This window comes from Apostichopus japonicus, chromosome 16 (genome assembly GCF_037975245.1).
Source record: "Apostichopus japonicus isolate 1M-3 chromosome 16, ASM3797524v1, whole genome shotgun sequence".
Classification (NCBI taxonomy): Eukaryota; Metazoa; Echinodermata; class Holothuroidea; order Aspidochirotida; family Stichopodidae; genus Apostichopus; species Apostichopus japonicus.
In genome coordinates, this window is record NC_092576.1 from 21,629,438 (window position 1) to 21,653,341 (window position 23,904).

At 38.4% G+C, this 23,904-nt stretch overlaps 1 protein-coding gene across 4 annotated transcripts in view; it reads left to right on the forward strand.

Moving 5' to 3' along the window:
- The first annotated feature begins 1,169 nt into the window (after positions 1–1,169).
- The window catches only part of LOC139983618 (uncharacterized), a 31,860-nt gene continuing 9,125 nt past the window's right edge, over positions 1,170–23,904 (forward strand). For 3 of the 4 annotated variants that reach the window (XR_011798771.1, XM_071997288.1, XM_071997289.1), the window contains exons 1-5: positions 1,170–1,310; positions 2,397–2,531; positions 14,831–15,066; positions 15,488–16,736; positions 19,703–19,852. Coding sequence is in view for 3 of the 4 variants with exons in the window: in XM_071997288.1 (XP_071853389.1) it covers positions 16,694–16,736; positions 19,703–19,852 (193 nt within the window). In the remaining variant the exon portion in view is untranslated. The remainder of the gene's footprint in view (positions 1,311–2,396; positions 2,532–14,830; positions 15,067–15,487; positions 16,737–19,702; positions 19,853–23,904) is intronic. The other variant, XM_071997290.1, reaches the window with a different exon arrangement.

A 23,904-nucleotide genomic window follows, 5' to 3' on the forward strand; every position in this document is an offset into this window, starting at 1 on the left:
TAATTAAACAAGGTATAGAGAGCAAGCTATAGTAAAATAGATAAACGCTTAACAGGAGATAAAAGAGCGAATCCCTGGAATGCTACATGGTGATGGCAGACGACGGGGAGAGCGAGAGAGACTTGCATAATACAACAAAAGTAAGTGGAATGCTGAGTGAATGGGCAACATATCGCGTGTACAAACAGCCATGGTGAAACAGTACAGTTTTCAGGAAAAGTATGCTGATCATGTCTACTAATTGATGGCCATGATCGTCCTCAAACGCTAGGTCCTGTTCTTGATATGGTTCTCTTAGGTCAGAGGACACCGAGTCGCCGACGGAGGAAACTTCCAACTGAATTACCTTTTCAGTTCATTGAATGTTTTCATGTTATTGTGTAAACATATTCGTGTACATACACTGTACAGGTGTGTATTGATATATTTCTATACACCCTCTCTCTTCAGTTTATCATAAACAGCACGTTACTAAAAACCGCTTATCTTTTCCATCTATTTTTGTACAACCATCGCCATGGCATCAACATGTTATGGGCCCAGAAGGTATCGGCTGCTATTCGACGGTAACGAAAGGAAATTCGAGCTTTGGGAAATGAAGTTTCTAGGATACATGAGACTTCACAACGTCATCACAGGCCCACCGCCAGCAGGCGACCATGCGAATGCAATAGCGCAAGACAGTGAGAAGAATGCAGACGCATTCGCGGAACTAGTCCAATGCTTGGACGGTTGGAGTTTGTCGCAATTATGCCAACAAGGACGGAAGAGGGGCACAACAAATTTTGCGTGAACATTACTATATTTATATATATTTCTTTGTATACAGTATTAACCTCCTTGAAGAAATCTGCAGATGAAAGTGTGACAGATTACATAAGTAGGGCTTAAACTGTGACAATGTCACTTTAAACATCAGGAGAAATAATCAGTGATAGTTTGTTGGTCGCTATGGTCCTGAAGGGACTACCTGCAGAGTTAAAACCGTTTGTAACCGTAATAACCCAGAAAGACAAAACTCATACATTCAGTGAATTCAAAGTTAGGTGCTTTGAAGAGACTGAAAAGGCCAGCCGTGACGTCACAAGCATGGACAGCGTGATGAAACTGCAGTCCAGCCCGTACGGTGGATCTGGAGGATTTACGGGGATGTTTCCAGTGTGGAAAACAAGGGCACCAGGCCGCAGATTGCTACACAAAGAAGATATGGTATGATGTCTGCAGAAACAACACACATTATACAAAATGGTGCTGGAAGAAAGATGCTGCAAAATCTGTTGACAATTCGGAAATTAGTTCTAATGACAAAGGTGAATATTCATTTTCAAGGTCAGCTTAGATACCGGTGACCTAAAAACAACACATGAGGTCAAAGGTTTACTTGTGCACTGTGGCGCAACAACCCACTTTATAAACGATGACACAATGATTACTTCAACCCAGCAGATCATTATTTGAACTGGCTGATGGTAGTAAAACAAATAATATTACTTTGAAAAGGGGTGATGCTAATATTTCTTGGGTAGATTAAAGTGGGAATGCCCAAAATCCAATTCTAAAGAATGTATTGTATGTTTCTGCTGTCAAACAAGATATCTTTTCTGTGCAAGCAGCTACTGATAAGGGTGCTTCGGTTCAGTTCAATCCAAATTCTGCTGAGTTGGTAAGTCAAGATGGTACTTAGTTTAACATTGAGAAGTGTGGACGCCTATATTTCTTGAATAATGTGGTACCATCCAAACATGCATCCCACACTTGAAAAATTGGCATCAAGTTATGGGTCACTGCAACCACATCAGAATGGTACTGTTGAAAGGGCTTGGCGTTCCTTGTTCGAGATGGCTAGATGTTTGTTGTGAGAATCCCAGTTGCCCAAAAGTCTGTGGACTTATGCTGTCATGTTTTCTGCATATGTTCGCAACAGATTTTACATTTCTAGAATCTCAAAAACCCCATTTCAAGTATTCACTGGTCAGAAACCAGACATCAGCAACATGCATACTACTGGTAATGTTTGCTATGCCTATGTTCAAAACAAAAACAAGTTGGATCCCGAGGGAATTTTTGTAGGCTATGACAGAGGAAGCCCTGCTTATGTTGTGTACTCTCGTGAAAGTCAAAGTGTCAGGAGGGTCAAATGTGTAAAGTTTCCTAAAATGTTGAGAGTGCTGGAGGTGATCATGGTGATGGTATTGTCATAATCAGAGGTAAACCAGAGTTAGCTATGGTGTCGGTGAGCATGTAGAACCTCAGCACATTGCCAATGAACAACCTGAAGGAGAAAGACTCGGTAGGTACTCTGGTAGAAGGCGAAAGAAGCCAACCTATCTTAATGAATATGATCTTGGGAATAATGATGATGATAGTGTTAATTTTACTATACATTATTGTTACAGATTAGCAGATGTATCCAAGACGTACCAATATGCAGTTGGCTCTTATGCTTCAGGTCAATGGCAGAAGGCTATGGAGGATGAGATGTGTACCTTCGAGAGAGAATGAAACTTTTGAGTTAACTCCCTTACCAGAAGGTAGGAATGCAGTGGCAGGGGTCGAAATTTACGCTATTCCGCTATCCCGAGATAGTGAAATCATGAACGGAATACCAAGTTGCTTGGGTTCACTATTCCGTATGGATAGTGCTAAAAGTGATAGCTAACAACAAACTTTGACAAATCCACCTAAATTTACTTGTCTGTCACTAGTCAGGCAACAATTTTAATTTTATTTGTTTCCCCGTGCGTTAAAACTTGCTCAGAAATACAAAAGAAACCCTCTTTACACGTGAGTTGCAGTTACGTACAGTGCATACATGTCCCGTAGGCCAACTGCACTTGCACAGTATAGCAAGCCTTACATTTCCCTCCGATTTATTGCACCTTACACGTTCCGTATACCATCGCGTATGTAGGGAAAATTATCACCTCGTGGGTAACAGGTTAGTACAGTGTTGAAAATCCTTGTTCAATTTTCTGCGAACACACTAAAAACAACTGCCGATTTCCCGATTTTGGTTATATTTTTCGGGCAAGTCGTTTCAGCCCCCAAATCAAATAAGGCTCCTATGCCTATGCTTGTGGGTGTCCAGAGGCGAAGGCCCCGGAAAATATTGGTAATTTTGGGTGTCTGGCGATAAAAAATTAGCAGTTGAAGATGCAAAATAATAACAAATTTTGGAATTTAAATTGTCACGAAACTGATGAAAATTTTAAAATGACAAGTTGGAGACTGTAGCAATATTATGTTATGAAAAGAGATTTAAATTGTCTTACTGTACAATCTTTAAAAAGTTTAACTTACAAAACTTCCGATATTATGAAACAAACAACGTTCGGCAAAGCCCCGTTTCTAGACTGCCATATTATAACAATGAATATACGTAAATCAGTTTACAACTGCAGTGTTTACCCCTACTTAAATACTACAGTACGTTAGGCTACACATGTGCTGCAAATTTTCCCAAGTACATTGCTAAACAACTGTGAGCTCATCCCCTGTCTAACACCTGTTTGTTAACATTTTTTGGCACGTTTCCAAGAAACGTTACATGGGGTTCAACTGTTTTGGCTCCATTCTAGAATTAATTAGGTCAGTCAGTAAAGGATCGGTAAAGTAATGCGAAATATTATCTTAGGCGTTCAAGAAAAGAAGGTAAAATATCCCCGTAACATTTAGATAAGTAAAACACACCTCAAGCCAACTGAACTCCTTCCCCATGATACACGAGACACAGTCCATACTATACAAGCATAGCACGATATCAAGGCCCCTATAGTTACCATCTTTATGAAAGTAACCCTTGTAATGACATGTTTTAGGCCACTTGGCATGATTCACTAAATGCTTAATATTGTTTCCATGTTCTTGTAGAAAACGTCAACTTCGCAAAATACAATAAGTTGTGTTTTGTAGTTACGTGTGATCCGTAACCGACGAGGTGGTTAGGCTATTTGCTATACACTTAACTATGGTAGGATATTATTTTTGCGTATATTCGGAAATTCTAGAAAATACTTTTTCTCCCGCTTAACACCAGATGTGGTCTTACGGTTTATTCATAAATGGGTGTACTAGAGCCTTGTTTTCATGACATTAGTTGCATTTAGCATGATATACCAGATTCGCGTGAATTTTTCGAAAGTGTTTTGCTCGATCTTTTTGTAAAATCTGAAAGGTGTACCAACTTACATTTTGTACACAATTGGTATTTTTTCTACTGATTTTCTTTTTTCCCCTCTATACAGTGAAGTGAATACGTTGTGCATTGAGTATAAACTTAACGCGAATGCAAGAAAACTATGCGGGGACTTCCAGCAGACAAATGTTTCCTTTGCGGGATTACTGAGTCAGTTGGAGGGAATCCTGCACATTAGAGGGAACGCTGAACTGAAGTCAAATTCATACGAAAGAAAACGTTAACTAACTAACATACAATATTAATTAAAAAAAAATGTGGAATGGCAATATTGTTCAAAACATTTCCCGCGAGGCTGATTTATTACAGCAACCTTCCCGCGCGGGGCCGTAGATGTCCGTGTGACCCGTATACCCTGAAGTGTGCGAAACTAGCCTTTAACATTGCCCTTGTGAGTGGGTTTTACAACCTGCGTCATGGGTTACCTGCTTTCTTGCCTCAGTACACAAAACACTAATGATTATCAATAACCCAACAAAAGAATCAACATATAATTTTGTTATGTTTTTTTCTTCTTTTGATTGTTTCAAAGGAATAGTGGAAAATGAGACGGAATAGTGTATTTTCAAATCCACTATTCCGCTGGAATAGTGGTAAATATTCTAAATTTCGACCCCTGAGTGGGTTTATGCTTACAAGTCAAACTTGACCTAAATAATGAAGGGCAATGTAAAGCTCGCTTTGTTGCAAAAGGGTATTCCCAACTCCCTGATATAGACTATCTTGAAAAATCCATATCACTAACCTGTATGTGTTTTTCATATGTGTGGTTCCTCAGAAATGTAATGATCTCAAAATATTTATTGTTCTGTGCAAATGCAACGTTCAATTGAGCAGAATTTGACCACAAAATGTCTGCCGTGTCAAGTTCTTCCATACCCCTGAATTGACACAATTTTCGATAAGCTTACTGTAACTTTGGTGTAAGTATACATCAATTGACTGTGGATGCTGTACATTTGCTATGCTCTGAGCCTCTAAGCTCAGACAGGTCAGGTCCCAGAGAGTAATGGTATAATGCTGAGGTAATACTGGTTATTTTTAGGGAGTAAAATTTCCAATCCAAATCCCCAAATTACATGCAAAAATGGATGGAGGGTGTTAAAAAAACACAAATTGATTAGCACATAGCTGAAATGGATTCAGACTCATGAAGTAGTTTAGGTTGCCTGCTGTATCGATGCTAGTAATATTTGAAGGTGTGTCAATTACGAAGGTGTGCCTTTAGTATACTACTAGTACTACAAAGCATAACTGCATGTTAGGAATGTAACTGTGTAAGCCTTACATAAGCCTGCAAACTTTACTGTTAGTGTCACAGCCATTCACTCTCATATTTTAATAATTAATACTACCCTAGGGCCTAGAGGTAATACTTAGTTTTGTACTGGTGGATCCAAGGGGGAGGGGAATGGGGTCATGCTTACCCAAAGGCGATTTTACAATATGTCTAATTCCCCATTGTTTGTCCTATGTACACCGTCTAACAATGTGCAGCTAGTGTCTGCAACTTTGAAAAAGATTACCAAGTACTCATTCCACATGTTATTCAGCACTTAGGCTACATGTTTTTCATGGACTTTTGTAAATGAAATTAGAAGTCCTTCTAGTTTTTAATGTCTTTGACTCTTTGTAAACTGCAGTGATTTAGATCCTTGTTTGGACAAGGTGTTGAGCTATTTTAATAAAATTGTGACAGGTAATCAGTAGTGTTCGATTGATTATATTACAATCGGGCCGATGCCAAGTACCGATTAAATTTCAACATTTTTGTAGAACTGTATGATATAGTGTTATGCATGATTACCGACTACTAGGCCAATACAATCAAAGATGTAAATGAACGACTTAACGTTTCACAGTAAAGATTAATTGAGCAAGTAAAGAACACTGTAATACATACATGAGGCAGGCGCTGTACGTTTATAACGAGGAGTCGCAAAATTGCAATCCTCCCACAACACGGTTAATGACAGTGCTGTACAGACAACAGAAGGGGAAAAATAGTAGTCATTGGCTATGAAATGAAGAAAAAGAAGTTAGGAACAGCTTTTACAACTGGTTATTATAACCATTATCAGTGTTGCAACTCCAACGTAAATAAAGGGAATAGTATATCGCACAGAAATAAAATATTCGTTATTTCATTAGCTAATATCGAAAATTATAATCTGATATGAAAAATAATGTGGAAGAGTAAGTAAGCCTGACGTTTCGATCATAGCAGGATCGAAACGTCAGGCTTACTTACTTGTACACATATTCTTACACAGGCTCTCTAATGGATAAGCAGTTTGTTAACACTTTAATTTTACTATGAAAAATAAAACAATCCTGAACATTTGATTCAAGGTTTCATAATTGCATCTGCTAGGTATAACTTCCGATGGAACGTTGTTTCAAACAATCATACACAGTAAGTCAATGGTGCTTCTTTCATTGACTTAACTACATGTGAGAAAATAACACACTAAAGTCCCATTGACTTTGTCGCACATGCCGCTGAAAATTGCTGGAAAGGGATTATTTAGCAAGTATAGAACATGCGTTCAGAGAAAATAAGTTGCTTTGGGCTTTTTGCAAAAATATGCGAAAGAATGTTTGACTAATCTCAAAATACTGTAATGCAGTAGAACTACTGAGGGCGGGTTGCCAAAATTGTTTACAATTTTTTGGTTCCTTGCTTTTTTGCAAAGCAAGGAACCTATGCATTCAACTTGGCGTGTGTGTGTGTTTGCATCTGTGGGTGCATGTGTGTGTGTGTACATGTGACGCTTGGCTTGTGTACACAATATCTCAATTGGGAAATGATGTATCATGATCAAACTTGGTGGGTGGATAGCTCATAGTGAGAGGAAGATCCCTATTGTTTTCGGTGCCTGTAAAGGTCTCCAAAGATCAATAAGGGGCACAAACCAAAATAGTTAACAAAGCAATAACTCCCATTAACAGGGTCCGAAATGTTTTTTTTTTGGAACTAGTTGTAAATGAGGTAGGAGATTGTTTTCAAACATAACAGTCATGTGATCCAAGGTCAACAAAGGTTAATTAGCGGTAAAAAACTAGTATTTTTGCGATAACTTAAGAACAAGGTTGAGAGTTACTCTCGACCTGCATCTTTGTGACCTTTGACCTTAGGTTGACCTCTGGTGACCTGTATTAGTTTCTATGGTCTTTTGAATTTTCGTGGCCATGTTCAGATCTGAAATGGTCTGCCGATCAGAATTGTTCATAGGTTCTGTGCTACCTTCTGGTGCAAAGTTATCAGAGTTTAAGTGTTTTTTTATCAATATGCTCATTTTAGGAGACACAGGGCAAAGATAAGAAAAATTGGTCAATATTTTAATATATGATAGAGTTCTGTGTGATCTATGGAAGAAACTAACTCCAGGTTTGATCTGACACCTGGTTCTTCAGTTATGAGATGCCAAAAGTTGGATTTGATACCTTCTTAGCAATAACATTGTGTGTGTACATTGGAGTGCATATCAATTTTAGGATGGAGTGCACTTCATCAAAGGTATCATTTTTCATAAAAAACTGTCATGCCATCCAAGGTCATTCAAGGTCGCATATGGGCAAAAAACTACCCACTTATGCTAATTTTTGCAACAACTTCCAGTGACAAAGTTTGACATGGATGATATTGGGACAAGTTGTGAATGTAGGCAGGGGCGTCAATCCGATATGAAACGTGGGGGGGACGTAATCGATTCGAGTATTCCAGCCGTACGTGCTATCTAAGCGGAGCGCCACCATCGGTTGGCGCGCAGCATACCAAGAAAATTTCAGATTTCAATATCTGCCAGATCGTTGGAGATGGCACTTGCCAGGCTGGATAGCAGCCATCTAGTTGCGTGATTTCGGGAGAAAATTACAAATTCGTCACTCAGGAAATCTGCAATAAATTCATGCGACCTTCATTTTTGGTGGATTATTTCTTTTAGTGATTCCAATTGACATGAACATTAGAACCTTTTTTAATGAATGGGCCAGATTTTAGGAGTGAAAGATTGACAGGGCCGCAACTAACCAACGACCTGCTGTTGATTTCAAACCTTTGCTTCCGAAGACGTTCAAGCAATAGATGTGTGTACTAATCTGTATTCAAAAAAACATAATGTCAATACAGTCCAGTCGATAATTAATGGTGATAATAGACCTGACAGCATCATTAGTGCAGATAAATTCTAAGCAGCTAGTTCGTTTATTGTGATGATGTAAAATAGATTGATTTTTTTTCTTTCTTGAGACATCTCACGGGCCGCAAAAAAATCACTGGCATGTGGCCCGCGGGCTGTAGGTTGCCCAACCCTGGCCTATAGGAACGATGTCCCAAAATGTCCCCGGATATAGGAGATGGAAGCTATCTGCCGCGACTGCATGTGAGTTTCTCGACTTGCCGTCCTGGGAGTCATACCACAAATGGTGCATTTCCTCATACGCCATTATTAATAATAATTTAAATAACTAACTAATTAGGCACAGCCCAGATCCGAGTTCGTATATTGAGCTTAGCACAAATTTGGCCAAAAGTCGTCATTTACGCCAGCATGTTAAACCACCAATGACTTTTAATGCCACCCGTGACACACTTCCAATGGGACTGTGTCAGTTTAAAGGTTTTGCTAGGTCTACGAGAATACATTTCTATGAATTTGTGAAACAAGGATGGGCAAGACAAACCACGTTAATTATGTTTTCAGGACCTCACACCTGCGTATGTATCGTCAGACTTAGAAAAGGTCCCATGTGAGTGGTGGCTAAAGTGATGAAGGCATCAAAATAAATCAGTGGTTTTTCGTTGGAGTCCTCACGCAAGTTACCTCGGTTGCTAGGTGGATCTGCATCTGGTAATCGGGTGAATTCTGGTCGGAGCGTACTATGTAACCACCGTGTACCCAGGAACGTAGCTAAGGCCTTATGATTGGGGGGGGGTGTAGTGGCTGAAAATCTAACTGGATGGGTTTTGAAGCAAGAAAATTCCGACTGCTGCTTTGTACCGCCCCCCCACACCTCGCGCTACTCGTCAACGATACGGTCAGTGTCAGTCAGACACCCAATCTTTCGCGACTGTACTTTTGTTCCGAACTTTTTTTCGATAAATTTGTACCCCACTGGCACTCATTTCACAAACTTATTAGCCCCCCCACCCCAACCAAATATTTTTGGGAAAATTCGGGCAATATGCTTTTTGGGCCCCTACTGAAAGAAAGATAATTTGCATTGTGTTTTACAGTGGTTAAAGTTATATTATTATTACCATTAATATTGTAACGACTTCCCCAATAATTCTAACCAATGTGGTAATAAGACGGAAAATGATTGTATGTTATTTGCATGCGATGTAAAAACCGATGCATGTCTACATGATATGCACATTAACATGTGGAACGTGTGCTAATATTGGTTATATTTTTTGGGTAAGTCGTTACAACCCCCCCCCCCAATCAAATTGGGCTCCTGAGCCTATGATGGTAGTTCTATTAGGCATTTTTTGGGAGTATTCAAAATCATACGAAGTTTTGTACGGTGGAGTATAAGAATCACGAGATACAATTTCTCAAAGTGGCAAGGAAAACGTGGTAAATATAACAGATTAAAGGTCAATTTTGACCAAAATTTTTTAGGTGATGCACAATCACAGGAATAAATGCATAGGCTTAGATAAACTAGAGTGCGACAGTCGGAAATTCCGACTGTTGCACTACAATTTTCCAACTATCGTCACTTTTACCTAGTTTGGGGGTGAGATACCCCCACCCCCCCTCTAGCGACGTCCCTGCGTGTACCCAGTGTTCTCACTGTGGAGTAAACTCTGGTATCACTCAACAACAAGGTAACATGCGATGCGCTGCCACGGAATATGCTCCTTATTTCATTTCCCCAATATTAGGGAACAGGCACCGTCTTTGAAACACCATCTACAACTAAACAACAACTATGTACAAGCTTTGGTTCTAGCTATGAAGTGCTGTCTCTTATGATAATGACGGAGCGCACTTTTTTCCTACTGGAATCGCCCGAAGATGCGGCGTCTGTAATCCGAGGAACCAACGAACTTCTCTGCTAACTCCTCAGGCTTCAACTGGGCTAGACGTTCGCGGTGAATATGGCACACCATCATATGGTTCAGCTTCTGTCCTGGCTTCTGAGTCATGGTGCTCCGTAGCCATGTCTTAAAACGCCTCAAAGCACTAAAAGATCTCTCGGCTTCCGTCGAACTGGTGGAGGAGACGAGGAGCAACCGCAAGAGAGCGTCGACTTCACCAAACATAGCCCGTACCGCTGGATTCATCGACTTGAATATTTGTCTATACCCTTCAACCGACGACAACTGGAACTGGCCTCGAAAGAAAGGCAGACTAAGCTTAAGATTGTCGGAGATCTCAGGGTACCAACTCACAAGATCTGGGTGGAATTATCCATTCAGCAACATTGAGTGATATTCGATGATATGAATCCTGAGATGTGTAAGCCCTAACCAAATAGAGCCACGACACTACCCTTTTCCAAATGTGTGGGGGGGACATTTGATATTGTTTTCCCCACCCATCGAAATGTGGGGGGGACGTGTCCCCCCATCCCCCCTGGATTGACGCCCAAGAATGTAGGTGCATGTTTTCCAAAATAACCATTTTGTAATCCAAAGTCACCAAAGGTCAATTAAAGCTTAAAATGTGTTTTGGGGGCAATAACTTGTGAAACTCCCACTGATGGGGTCCAACATGGTTGAAGATATGAAACTAGTTGTGGATAGGGTTTAAGCAATTGTTTCCAAACATTACGGTCATGAAATCAAAGGTCAACAAAGGTCAATTATGGGTCAGAAACTCCAAACTGATCAAAATTGTCCATGGTTGACCCATGTGCGACCTTCATGCCCAAAGTTATCAGAGTTGAAGGTTTTGTTTGGTTTTGAGAGGTGGACCTCTGTTGACCTCACATGACCCTGGAATAACGCCTCCAGAAACTTGTATTAGTTTTTTAACTTGAATATTTGAATTTTTGTGGCCATATTTTGTCCATGGGTTGACTCCTGTGCAACCAAAGGTATGAAGTACAGTTAGGATGATTCTGCAAGTCCTTATAAACAAATCTAACAAAAGTCAACAGATTCTCAAAAGAACCAATCATTGATTAGTGATGGCAATAATATTGTGTGCGTACATTAAACCCGGAAATAACAATTTTAGGATTGTGCTTAGTCCTTACAAGTAAGGAACCATAGTGCCCTTGGGCTCTTGTGTATTTAGTCAAGACAATTAATCTTTCTTATCAATCGTTAAACATGATTAACAGGAGGTTTTGTTAGATGCAAGAAGCGAAGTTTAAAAAAAAAATTACGTTGTCCCCCTAAGCTTAGTGGGGTTATACTGTACTATATTATGTTAACTGCCAAAACTGGATACTGTAGTACAGTATATCAAACAGCATTATTACAAACTTATGTGAGGAGCTTGCGATACGGTTACACGGTAGATTAGCGCACCTTGCCTGGCTATGAATAGCGTTGAATTGAATGATCTACATTCTTTTCCTGTTGTGGTTGTGGTGAATCAAAAGCGCGGAAGATAATCCTTCATGTGGAAGGTAATAATCGGTTCCAAATAATCAGCAGCGCAATGGTTTTGCCGATGCCGATTATTTACTGATTGTCTGATAATCGGCCAGATGCCGATTAATTAACCAATTATCGGTTGAACACTAGTAATCAGCATGAGATCCAAGAGAACTTCATATGTCATTCAAAAGAACTTGGTCAAATAATCAAGATCTTGCAATCCAATTTTTGGTTCAGCGGCACAAAATATGAACCCATAGTTATGGTCATCTTCATCATCATCAGTTCTGATGCAGTTGGTCATTGGCCATATCAAAATCATAGCTAAAGGTGTATGACACAACAATTGAAAACAGAATATAATTAAGGGTGACCAAAGATCATTAATACTGAAGTAGTCAAGGTTTGTCAGTCCAATGACTATCCAGTCTGGCCTTCAGTCTTTCAAATATGGTTTGCTGACAACACGCCCAGGCAGTAGATTTCAAGGATCATTAATAGGCTGATAAAAAAAGGAAAAACATTGGAAAGGAAAGTAAAGCTGAACTCAAAGACACACCAAATACTTTGCATGGTTCCATGACTGGTCTATGGAAGTTGCCATCATGATAAATAACAGTATGTCCATGATGGATGCCTCGTATGAAAGAAGGCTTTGGAGCAAATGTTGTTATTCCATATTTAATGTAGTTGTTCCTGGTCAATGGAGAGCAAGCACAGTATATGTAATATGCTGGTGTAAGTCTGAGCAACTGGATATTTGAAAGACTCTCCCTTATTGAAATGTACAGTAACTTTTAGCTCGACCAGCTATGCCACTTTATATATTGTGACTCAGCATCTTCACTCTGTCAATCTATCTAGCTGTTATCCAGCTGTTATCTATCTTTCTACAGTACCTTTTTGAAGAAACTACTGAATGGGCTGTGTGAAAACCCCTCATAAAACTGCAACTGTATGGTAGCCTATGGCTAAGCCATCCTTTACCAACTTAAACCCTGCAGTTCTGTGTTTGAGGCAAGTGGGATTGCTTGACAAAAGATTGAACTATTAAGTTTATGTAGACAGCTCAAACTTGGCAAATTACAATTAGTTTCCTACTTGTATTAACATGTAATAGAAAACCATCAAGGTGGTAAGTTTGTTCACCATACATGTATCTGTGCTAGCAGCCTAGGATGTCATCACTTACAGTTTGTATTTAGGAATTCTATAAAATTATGTCTTTTTCTTTCACCTTGACACATGATGTGGTCGAGTACTTATTTATGAATCAAGTAGAGCCTTGTTTACATGAGACCTGCAGCATTTCATACAACATGCCAGTTTCAGGGTTTGCAAATAACAGTTTTCAGTTGTAACTTATCAGTAGTATTACAATTTAGTTATGAAAACTTTTTGTTAAAATTTCACAACTTGAGTGTGATTTAATGGATTATCTGTATAACATTTATCTATGGTTGTTTAAGTGCTCTGGAAACTCTTTTTGTGATGGATTTTTGTGAAAGTTGGATGCAATGTCCTTTGCAAGGTCACAATTGCAACACAAGCGATGTGTGTTCAGTCATCTGTTGGCAACATTTTCAGACATTATATGAGAAGAAATGCAATAATTCCACCTATGGCAGTGAGTAAAACTTTTGCCGAAAGCGTGCAAATCTGTCAAATACTTCACACAAAATACCTGACATCACATATTTCATGCATATTGTGTTGAAACTTTTCATCTTTTCATTCTATTTATGTCAAGAGACATGTTCAAGGCATAAGAAGCCTCATAGAGAAAGTTTCACGAGTGCAAAAAGACATGACAGTAATCACATGGAGAGTCATTTGGCTGGACATTCCAACTGTAAAAATGATAATTACTGCTTTGGAGGCATACTGTACATACTGTACATACCTGAAAAGGCAATGGGTGGGAGGAGGCATATTTCTTGGTCTTGCTGCCTTATGTGCATGTAGTTGTCGTAGTTGTCGGCCCCCCATGAAGAGGCTTAAACGTGGTCGCCCTGCAAAGGCGTATAAAATGAAGATCATTGCTTTGTCGGATCCCAAAGCAACAACAAGGCCTTCTACATGGAAGGCACTGAAAGGCCTTGTCCAATGCTGGCTTAGGTTTGTTAAATTAATCTTCAGAATTTTATGCAACTTGGAAAACAGTTGTGTTCAGTGTTTATGTGGGTAAAGATAGAACATTATATTTACAGTAGTTCTTGTGGTCAAAAGTTAAAACCTTCAAATTGCAATAACTTAGCAACCATAAGTTGGAATTTCTTCAAAGTTGGTATGGTGATATATTGCAGTGCTTCTTCAAAATTATTGATACTGTGAATTGGTCATAGTAATAGTTTAGTAGTAATCCATATATGGGTTGTTTGGATATTTAAGTTCAATGGTAATTAGGTCATTTTTGAAACATGCCCAGTACATTCTGCTTCTCCCATGTCAATGGATCTCTTGTGATTTGGTCACATGATTCCATGGGTGAGGGGTGGCAATCAGGGTTTGATTTAAGGCTAATTGTTGGGGTCAACAGTGGTGGAAAGATCTTTGTTGAAACTCATAAAATTTATCTTGCAATTTGTATTCTGTATTTGTATAAGGCCTTTAGTATTTAGGACTGGAAATAATAACATAATAACATTATAATGATGTCTTTAGCTTGAGAAATACTAGTCTACTTTCAAATTCAAAATGACTTATCCAGAAGATATATATCACTTCATATTCTGACTTAATGAACTGCTTTGCTCATTAAAACAAAATTGTAACCTTTACTAAAATATTATCTACAACTAAACAGGTGACTTTCTTTCACTAATACTAAACCTTTTCAAAGGTACGAACTGCAGCACCTTTCAATCCATTATAGACAGAAACTTACTGTAGGTACCTTGCAAAGGTTGTGCAATTTTGATGCATTTCTTATTTTTGATTTGTCCCTCTTCCAATAACATTACACGTAGTTTGCTATTTCTTCAACACACTCTTCCCTCTTCCAACAGCACCATGTAAAGTTTTCATTTCTTTCATCTATGACAAAAATTTCAATGATACATTATTTTCAGGACATCTGCCAAGAGAATGCACCATACCAGCTCATCTGGATAGCGATGAGTTCAAACAGTTTCTGTGGGGGCAGTTTCCATCTTTGAATGGGTTGGACCTTACATTCAAAAGGGCCAATGTGAAGGGGGACTTAATTGATCTTACTGAGGGTAGCACCTGCCCAGCAGAAATGAAAGATTGAAGCAGACATTGGTTATATGTTCTGTCAATATCTCTACCATCCATAAATTGAGAGGTAAGTATATTTGCCTCAAGTTCTAACCTTTTCAAGGTTCCATTATATAAATTTGAACAATAATAATAAACAGTTTTTATGTAGCGCAACTTACAATAAAGTCTCGCCGCGCTGTAATATATCATGAACATGTATGTGGTGGTGGGAACAGGTGTTCCCTGGTTCAATTTGAAACCTGTTTGATTCATTGAACCACGTTGCAGATAATCATTACTTTATCAAATCTTATTTACATCACATAGTGACCAAAAAATACCATGATATTTATAATGATCATGCACTGACCATTAAATTCCATATTCTTTTGGTATATAGTACTTGATATACATACCAAAACTTTCCATAGTATTCTAGTGACTACATATGTGTGTATGTTGAGTTGTGTATGATGTTTTATTTACACTGTTACTTTCCATCATAGACCATTTGTCAGTTATGTTCAAGGACCCTCAATGGTGCAGATTGCTTGATGGCGGGCAAGATGAGGAATTGAATGAGTTCCTTGCTGCAACAGAAACCAGGTTTTTATTTCTTAATCTATCTTCCATGGCCATGAAATGACTTCATTCTTTAAATAAGCCTGCACTGTTTGCTGAGATATTTTGTAACACACTGGCACTAGCAATGTGTCCTTGAGCTCATTGGTTGAAAACCTGTTGGACCAGTGGTTCATTGTTGAAAAACTTTCCACTGTTAGCAAAGTCAATTTTGGGCTGATATACAGCAGATTTTAACTTTCTGAGAATAGGGGGAAAGTCAGAGGTAACATAAAGCACTGGACCAGCTAGGTGCAACAGTTCAGTTTATTGTTGTTGTTGTAAATGTCAACATTTAGATTCATTGTTCCTAAACCCTGAATGTACACTCTTTGATTGTGGTCTGCCATTCAATGTACAATGCATTTTTGTTGGAAATGAAGGAAATCATCAAAAAGATAACATGGTTATTGACTACCAATCAGTGGTAAAAGAGATTTTTTTGGAACACAAAGGTTGCATAGTATCACTTTAAGGTTTTCTTTCAGCTAGCAAATTTTTAGAGGGTGGGCCAATTTCATAGGTTTGGCTGGTACACCGTTACTCCTCTTTCTGATTGGGTCACGTGATACGGTATATGTAATATACTGCCACTGTACAGTGTATATCCTGTATGTAAATGTACATAATGTATAGCACAGTTTCATGCAATGTTGGCATAACTCACGTATGTGTATATTGCAGTCATTGCGCTGTGTACGTTGTGATTGTGAATTAGTATCAATACAATACTTGCAAAGAGGATAGTAGTACTGCTCGTTACATCGATATCATCGTAAATTTTTGGCCTGGCTGTCTTTTATTGGCAATCAATCCTGTCGATCACATATGTTGGATGGTCTTTATGATATTCAACATATCATAAGCATTTCTGAGGGTTCTCCAAAGAAACGGCCGTATCCAGGCACTAAACGCGGGTCGGCCGGTGGAAGGCCCAGGTTGCTTTATTGTGGGTCCCGATGCCAAAAGCAGTGAGCGAAAAACGAACAGAGAATTGCAGGCATCAAAAGTGTACTTGAGCTGGTGCTACGTGGACTGGGTCTCCAAAAACGATCTACTGGAACAGAGATCGGGGATCAACAAAATGACCAATGCTACCTTCTCGGAGCATTTACTGGCAGATCATACGAGAAGGTACGCAGCAAATAATGCTAATGACTAACATTATATATTTACTATTTATGCTACAGTATACTGTTTACTGGCCGAAGTGTTTGGTCTACTGTAGGCTTCCTTGTTACATTGTTCAATAGACCAATGCTGTGCCTACTTAGGAGTAGCTAGGCTGACAAACTAAGGCAGCTAATACACCAAGAAGCATAGGCTAGTTGTACTGCAGTGCAGGCTGCTGTACTTACTCTAGCCTAGGCCAAACATTTTTTGAGTGTTATTTATGCATTCTACTTATATTCGCCTAATAATCATTATCAGTGTGGAAGTCTGGAGTATCATATGTGTTGGTTTATGATTTGGTAGCTTTGCAAATATGAATATACCTTAGCCTACATCAGTGTAATATGGACATGGATTTGTAGGGAGATCTCCCAACAAGAAAATAAAAAAACTTCTCAAGATGTATACAATGATACATCATGCAGAGCCTACCTCAATTTGGTGGTTATTCCTGTGGAGCATTTGTTGATCGAGCGTCTGGGCATATTTATTTTGTAACTGTAAGTCTAGTATGCAGTGAGGTATGCGAGGAACGTGAGGGACGGGCCTATACTCAATAAAGTAACTGTTTTCATTTCCTACTTTACTTTACCAGCACAATTATAGAGTTCCTTGCAACAAATAAATTAGTCTACAGTATGACAACTTGAAAATTTATTGCATATCTGCCTGCATGGTCATTTCTCAATTATAGACTACTTACCTGTGTAGCTATTTCATGGTAACTTTTTGTCTGAGTATGGGTTCTTAAATGGTGAAATAACCTTGAATCTGCTAATATGCATAGGCTAGGGTTTTTACTTTGCTTGTCAATCCGCATAGCCACTTTAGCAGTGGATGATTCTTCATTTGCAAAGAAAAAATGTACGCATAAACACTCTTTCTATCCCGAAATAGAGTATTGCCTAACACCCCCAACTTGGTACTAACTTAAAAAAATTAGTGAAGGATACTGTTCACATATTGATGCATTCATATCAATGTCACTAATAATTGTGCATGCCCAGTGACGGAGCTAGGGGTATTGGTCAGAGGGGGCGAGAATTGTCTGTAGGGGCGCTTTAACACTAAGCGGAGCGCCACCACAGGTTGGCACGGAGCGTACAGAATTTTTGTGAGCAAAGATACTCCCTAGATCGCCGGAAATGACCCTTTCCGGGCCTTGCTAGTTTGCAGATAAACGAAGAATAAATAGCCGTTAGAGCATTTTGTCAGAAAATTACAGCAAGAAAATGTGACAAATGTCAATATTTATATGAGGAGCCCAATAAAAAAGTCAGTAATCGCTAAAAAGTAAAAAGTCGTAAAAAGCTGAAAAAGGCGCCAGCAGTACATTTGAGTCCGCCAGGGGGGTGGGGGGTGGGGGAATTCGCCCCCCTGACTTTATGGACGCTCCACCACTGATGCCACCATTTTATGTTCGACAAAATTTATCAAATTTAATTTAAAGCATTCACCATGATATTTAGTTACATGGTACAGTATTCTGCAATTACTGTAGTCTTATAATCTACTCAATCTAAGATGTAATGCTAAAATACTTATCTACTATAAAGTGTGCTGGGTCCATTATATTCTTCTCTATTGTTCCAATAATTTATGTGGTTACCATGTGATGGTGTGTACTATTTAAGTCACATATTGCACAATGCAATAGAAACATTGTCTATTGTATTACTCAAATCTCAGTGTTGGTTGAACTATTCACATTATTGATTGTTCTAATGGACTTCTCTGTTTAACTCAAAATAGGCGTGAATCATTGTTTTTCCTTTGTATGTTTTAATCTATTTTGATTATAAAAGGACTTATCAGGATTGCAGTTGCCAGTAATGGTTTAGCAATCGTATGGCGCACACTCAGACCCCTGGAATAGGTTAATTTTGTTTAAATTTTGAACATTGATGCACCCCTGCATCATAGTGAAAGTGACACATTGTTGTTGTATGTCTTTGACATACACCAAATTTGACCGATTGTTTGCTGACCATGATGGACCCTGTATGGCACATTGACTCACACTGACATACATATTGTAGTTGTAATGACGCACCAAATCTGCGCTTTGACGGAACCCTTAGTCACACAATTCATCGGACGCACCATTACGGGGGGTTGTAGGTCTGTCTTACAATAATTGATAATTTCATCATGATATAGAAATTAAAGACATTTGCCAAAATATCACAAAAATAGGCTTCACAGCTCTACACATAATCTGATCATGCAGATCTAAAAATTATACTGAAGGAAAGTGATACTAGTGATTTGTGAGGGAACTAGAATGGTCGCCCATAAAATACCGTATCATGTTTCTATGTTGTTTTAAAAACTTTATAGTTCAGGGAACACCTGTAGAATATTCCGTAAGTTTGAGTCTCGGAATAAGCAAAGTCTAGCTATATTTTTAAAAGTAAATATGCATCCCTGAACATGATGAAATTTGGTGACATATTAGTGTATGAGCAAGCCTACTGGGACATTGCCATTGTAACATCAAACGTTATGACATTTAGTGTATGTAAGGTATTAGTAGATGAGTTATAATACTGCAGGTGTATACTACTACCATAGAAATAAGAAATATAATAGAAATTGTTGCACATCACTAGTTTAGGTTTGCACTAGATTAGTAAATGAACCATTCTTGAATCCTTGCAGAGTTGACACTATACATACTGTAAATCATATTTAGATGTGATAAATTTATGCTGCCAATAGCAAAGTTCTGTAACTAGTAGTGTAATTAGTAATTACTCTACTGTGTGTGCAAAAATTGATGTGAATTGTTGACTATTTAGAAAAGGGCATAAGGAGGTGGTATTCAGTAATTTAAGTTGGAAATGATATTATTCACTATGTGTACAGTATGCATTCTAATATATAATATTAACTTTGCACATCCCGGCATTATTTGTCTCTTTCAGTTGAAGGTGTGTGCCCAATTATGAAACTCGAGAGGTTGGTATCCAAACTGATCCACCAGAAAAGACAACACCAGTTCCTCATAAAAAGGCTATGCCCAACAGAGGCTGATGCAACAATGCACTCCTGCAGCTGTACCCCAGTGGACACTGGTAATATTTTGATGTACATACTGTAACCATTCCATGCTGCAAATAGGTCTGCAGTTCAACTAGGTCTACAGTTCAACTAGGTCTGCAGTCTACTACTGTAGGACTGTATATGACTAACCGGATTTAGGACATTGGACACATTTATTCATTTGTTGTATTATTAAATGACAAAGACATATAGTGCTAAATATAGTGCTAATACAGCCACTGGAGGTCTGTATATGCAAGTGACCCAAAATGTTCAAACTCCACAGGTTAATAAGGGTAGTATTTTTCCTTACCTCTGAAAAATAAAGACATTTACCAATCGTGTAGACTGCTACCTACCTGTCTGAAGCAGTTTATGTTCAAACCTTGCACATTTATTCTTTTCTTATGTTTTCTTTTTATGTTTCATGATGATGTGGCATAATTTGTACATACAGTACTTGCACTAATACTCTTAACTGCCTATACTGTAGTCTGATCAGGTTGTTACAGTTTCATATCAGCAAAGACGTTGACATTTTTGGCAAATTTTGAGTGTAAGCTATATTTCTAGTTTAACATTCGAGGGGCATCATTAAAGGGTCTACTTTCACCCAGATTTGAACAATAATTTTAGTTATTACAATGAGTGCAAGTTACAATTTCAGTGAATAAACAAACATTACATTTGTACTGGCTCCAACCAAGTTACCTTGGCTATGATTAAAATCAAATTCAATCTTCAACAACAACAGGTATGTCTTTTTTTCCTTTCCATTTCACATTACAGATGTACAGTACATCCTTTAAAGGAACAGTACAGCACAGCGTAGTGTTATGACATGATGGATGTTTTGCAAGCAGATATAAGGGTTGGAACTGGAAGTGTTCGATTGTTTTATTAATAAACATGTGATTCTCTACTTCTATTATGTAAGATGATCGTCATTCATCTTGTTCTCCAGTGAAAGCTACGGATTTGCATAATGAACGTTGTTAAAATGGATATGGACAGTTTTGAAAGAGCTGAAGTCAAGGCAGTTCCAAAAGCTTGTTTAAATACCATACATCAAGGACACAAGAGTGGACAATAGAAGTAACAAGTATCCAGAATGTAGATATCACAAGGCTTCAAGACAATTGAACAAACTGTACTGTAACGGACAACAACAAACATGGTGTCTCAGTGAAATAATGTCACTAAGCTAATGCAATGCATCATAAGAATTTATCTTTTTCATGGTGTCAAACATTGATTGTTGCATTCAGTGCGTTATGTATCTTACTCCTTTCTGTAGTATTTAGCATTGATTTGCATGTTCATTCATAGTGTAAGTAAACTACATAATTGATGTCATCAAAGTTACAACTGTGTCATATTAATAAACTAAATGATTGAATATTGGTTTCACTACATACTTTATTGTACACTATTTGGCTTTCCATGATAGCAATATCTGATCTGTTTACTTACTGTAGTTTGTTCAGTCATACCAGTAGTTCTAATGTGACATTGATCTTGGGTTATTTATTGTTGGTACAGAATAACTTGTCTTTATTTTGTATTGTGTGAGATCAATTTCACATATAACATATTTTGTGATGTCATAGAGTGTTGAAGAGGTACTCTAACTTGCAGCTAGTAGTGATAAAACAGTTCATTCAGTGCTCTCATGATAACCCCAGTCGGGCCCAGTGGCAGATGGAGATAGTGGCAGATGGAGATGTTTGAAATGCAGGGGACATTATAGGGTCTTTTGAAGTTTTGGCAAAGTTTCTTTTGGATGTAAAGCTGCTATACTTATCATGGAAGGGTCCACAACCATCATGGAAGGGTCCACCTTTAAAATATAAATGGAAGGGTCCACAACTTATCATGGTGTCTCCTAGCCATATTTAGGTATATGTTCTTGCATTCCATATGTGGAACACTGCCCTACTATTGTTTGTATTGCTTATTCTGAAGTTAGGTACAGTAAGTCAGTATTGTAACTTTTCTTTATTTTTAACACATTGATTGCATCTGTACAGTTCTATACATTGAGTTCAACTAAAATAACCATGAGCAGGGAAAACGTACCACTATCTCACTTGCATTTTTTTTATGTTAAAGTGACCATATTCATACATAAACCAAAATATTTCTTCCATATTAGATAGTGTTTATCCAGAGTAGGTTACAGGATATTTTAAAGGTAGGCTATGTAGCATTGGCCCCAATTTAGCGTGCTAGAAGAATTAATAAAGAACGTTCCTAGATGTCTTTACTTTCCAATTTGTTCTAAGGCATTCTAATTGAAGCAAAAGATGCCTGAATGTCCCAGTGAGGTAAATTTCCTCTAAGGTGGTAATAAAAACAGTTTCAAAACTTTGACCAAAGGTAACCATATTTGAAGATCTGGTATATTTGGGGCCAATACAGCATACCTGGTCGAGAGTTGCTGTGGAAGCCACCATATGTTTGTAGTAATGCAGTAAAATGTAGTAAAGGCAGCTGGAGGAGTCCAGTTTACTCCTGTGCCGAAGGTAATTCATCTTTTGGGGTTTTCTCTCCCTTACCCATCCCTTGGATTGCTACTCCCACAGCCTCACTTTGGCAAAATGGTTACACACTCACACCCCCCCCCCCACACACACAAAGGCCTTCATCTTAACAGGGAGTCCCTGATCTTACCCATATCTTATCACCCCTTACTACAGAACAGAACCCATGATAAGAAGCCTCAACTAACAGGAAAAGGAAGAAATGTATACCAATGCACAGCCTGAAGAGTCAAGTTGTCGGTGTGACTAATTTATCTTAAGCTGAACTAATGTGAGAAGTTCTCGGATGACCGTCCCATTCATTACATAGCCAAATCATTCTATCAATATTGTTGTTTCCTTGCTCATTAAATCAAATGAATACATACCGCGCCTATCTATTTGGCTACCGTAAATTAGACCTATCCAAACTGTGCTGGGGCCATTTATCACTATTAGTTTGCTTTTTTTCATGTGGATTGCCAGCAATAAAACTAAAAAAGTGTGTACCCTTAGTTTATTACTATTTATCTATCAAAGAGTTACTTTTAATGTAATGGATTAGATTTGATCACAAACTAGCGATGGGAATATTTCAAGTGCAGCAGATCCCTTGGTATTTAGCTGTTGAACGACATGCCAGCAAAAATAGGGAAAAAGGGTTTGCCCCGTTGCATGGAGGATTTGTTTTACTCTGACAAATGCATTGTTTCATAGCCAATAGAAAACTTGTGTACAACTAGCATCCTCGTGAACCAGCGAAAATTTGCTAGCACATAACGCACACTACGATTACACAGTAGGCCTATAGGGTACACAGAACTGAGATACGTATTGGAATTTCGGACGCCTGAGAACTTTGTGGTCACAGTGCCCAGATCCATATACTGTTTATAGCTAAGGAAAAGAATGCCACATTTAAGAAATGAATCTGTTGTCGCTAGGACAGAGGGCAGCATTGCTTTTATTTTTAAATCGGGGGAATACGTTGAGACAAGATTAGCTGAGAGAACCTTTAATGAGTGGTTACAAATAAATAGTGTCACACATTTACAGGTGGGCACATGCATCCAAACAACTGAAGAGCTTTCTCTCTGAAGAAATATTTTGCAACAGATAGCTAGCAAACCTAGCTACGCACTTTACCCAAGTAACCATAGAATGAAATAAATAATATCTCGCAAACAGTGAGTTTGCTACCATTATGGTCCAATTACATTTCATGATTCTCTCATTAGACATTTAATTTAAATTCTTACCAATGTGCTGTTGGTGCCAAATGGAAATTATTTTCATGGCATTGAAGACTCGCCCCAAACCATGTGCCGCGCTCTGATAAAGTTCACTGGGGGTGCGTCATAAGTTCCTTGGTTACCCGAACAGGAGTGGGGGATCTGGCATCTAACAATGCTGAGCACGGTCCCTCAATAGGTTGCAAACTACATCAATATCTGTACATACTGTGTAGAAATTAATACAGAACATTGTGTTTCTACTCATTCTTAATATACTTGTGTCCTATATTTACACAAAGGCAGGCGACTCATGGCAGAATTGAACCC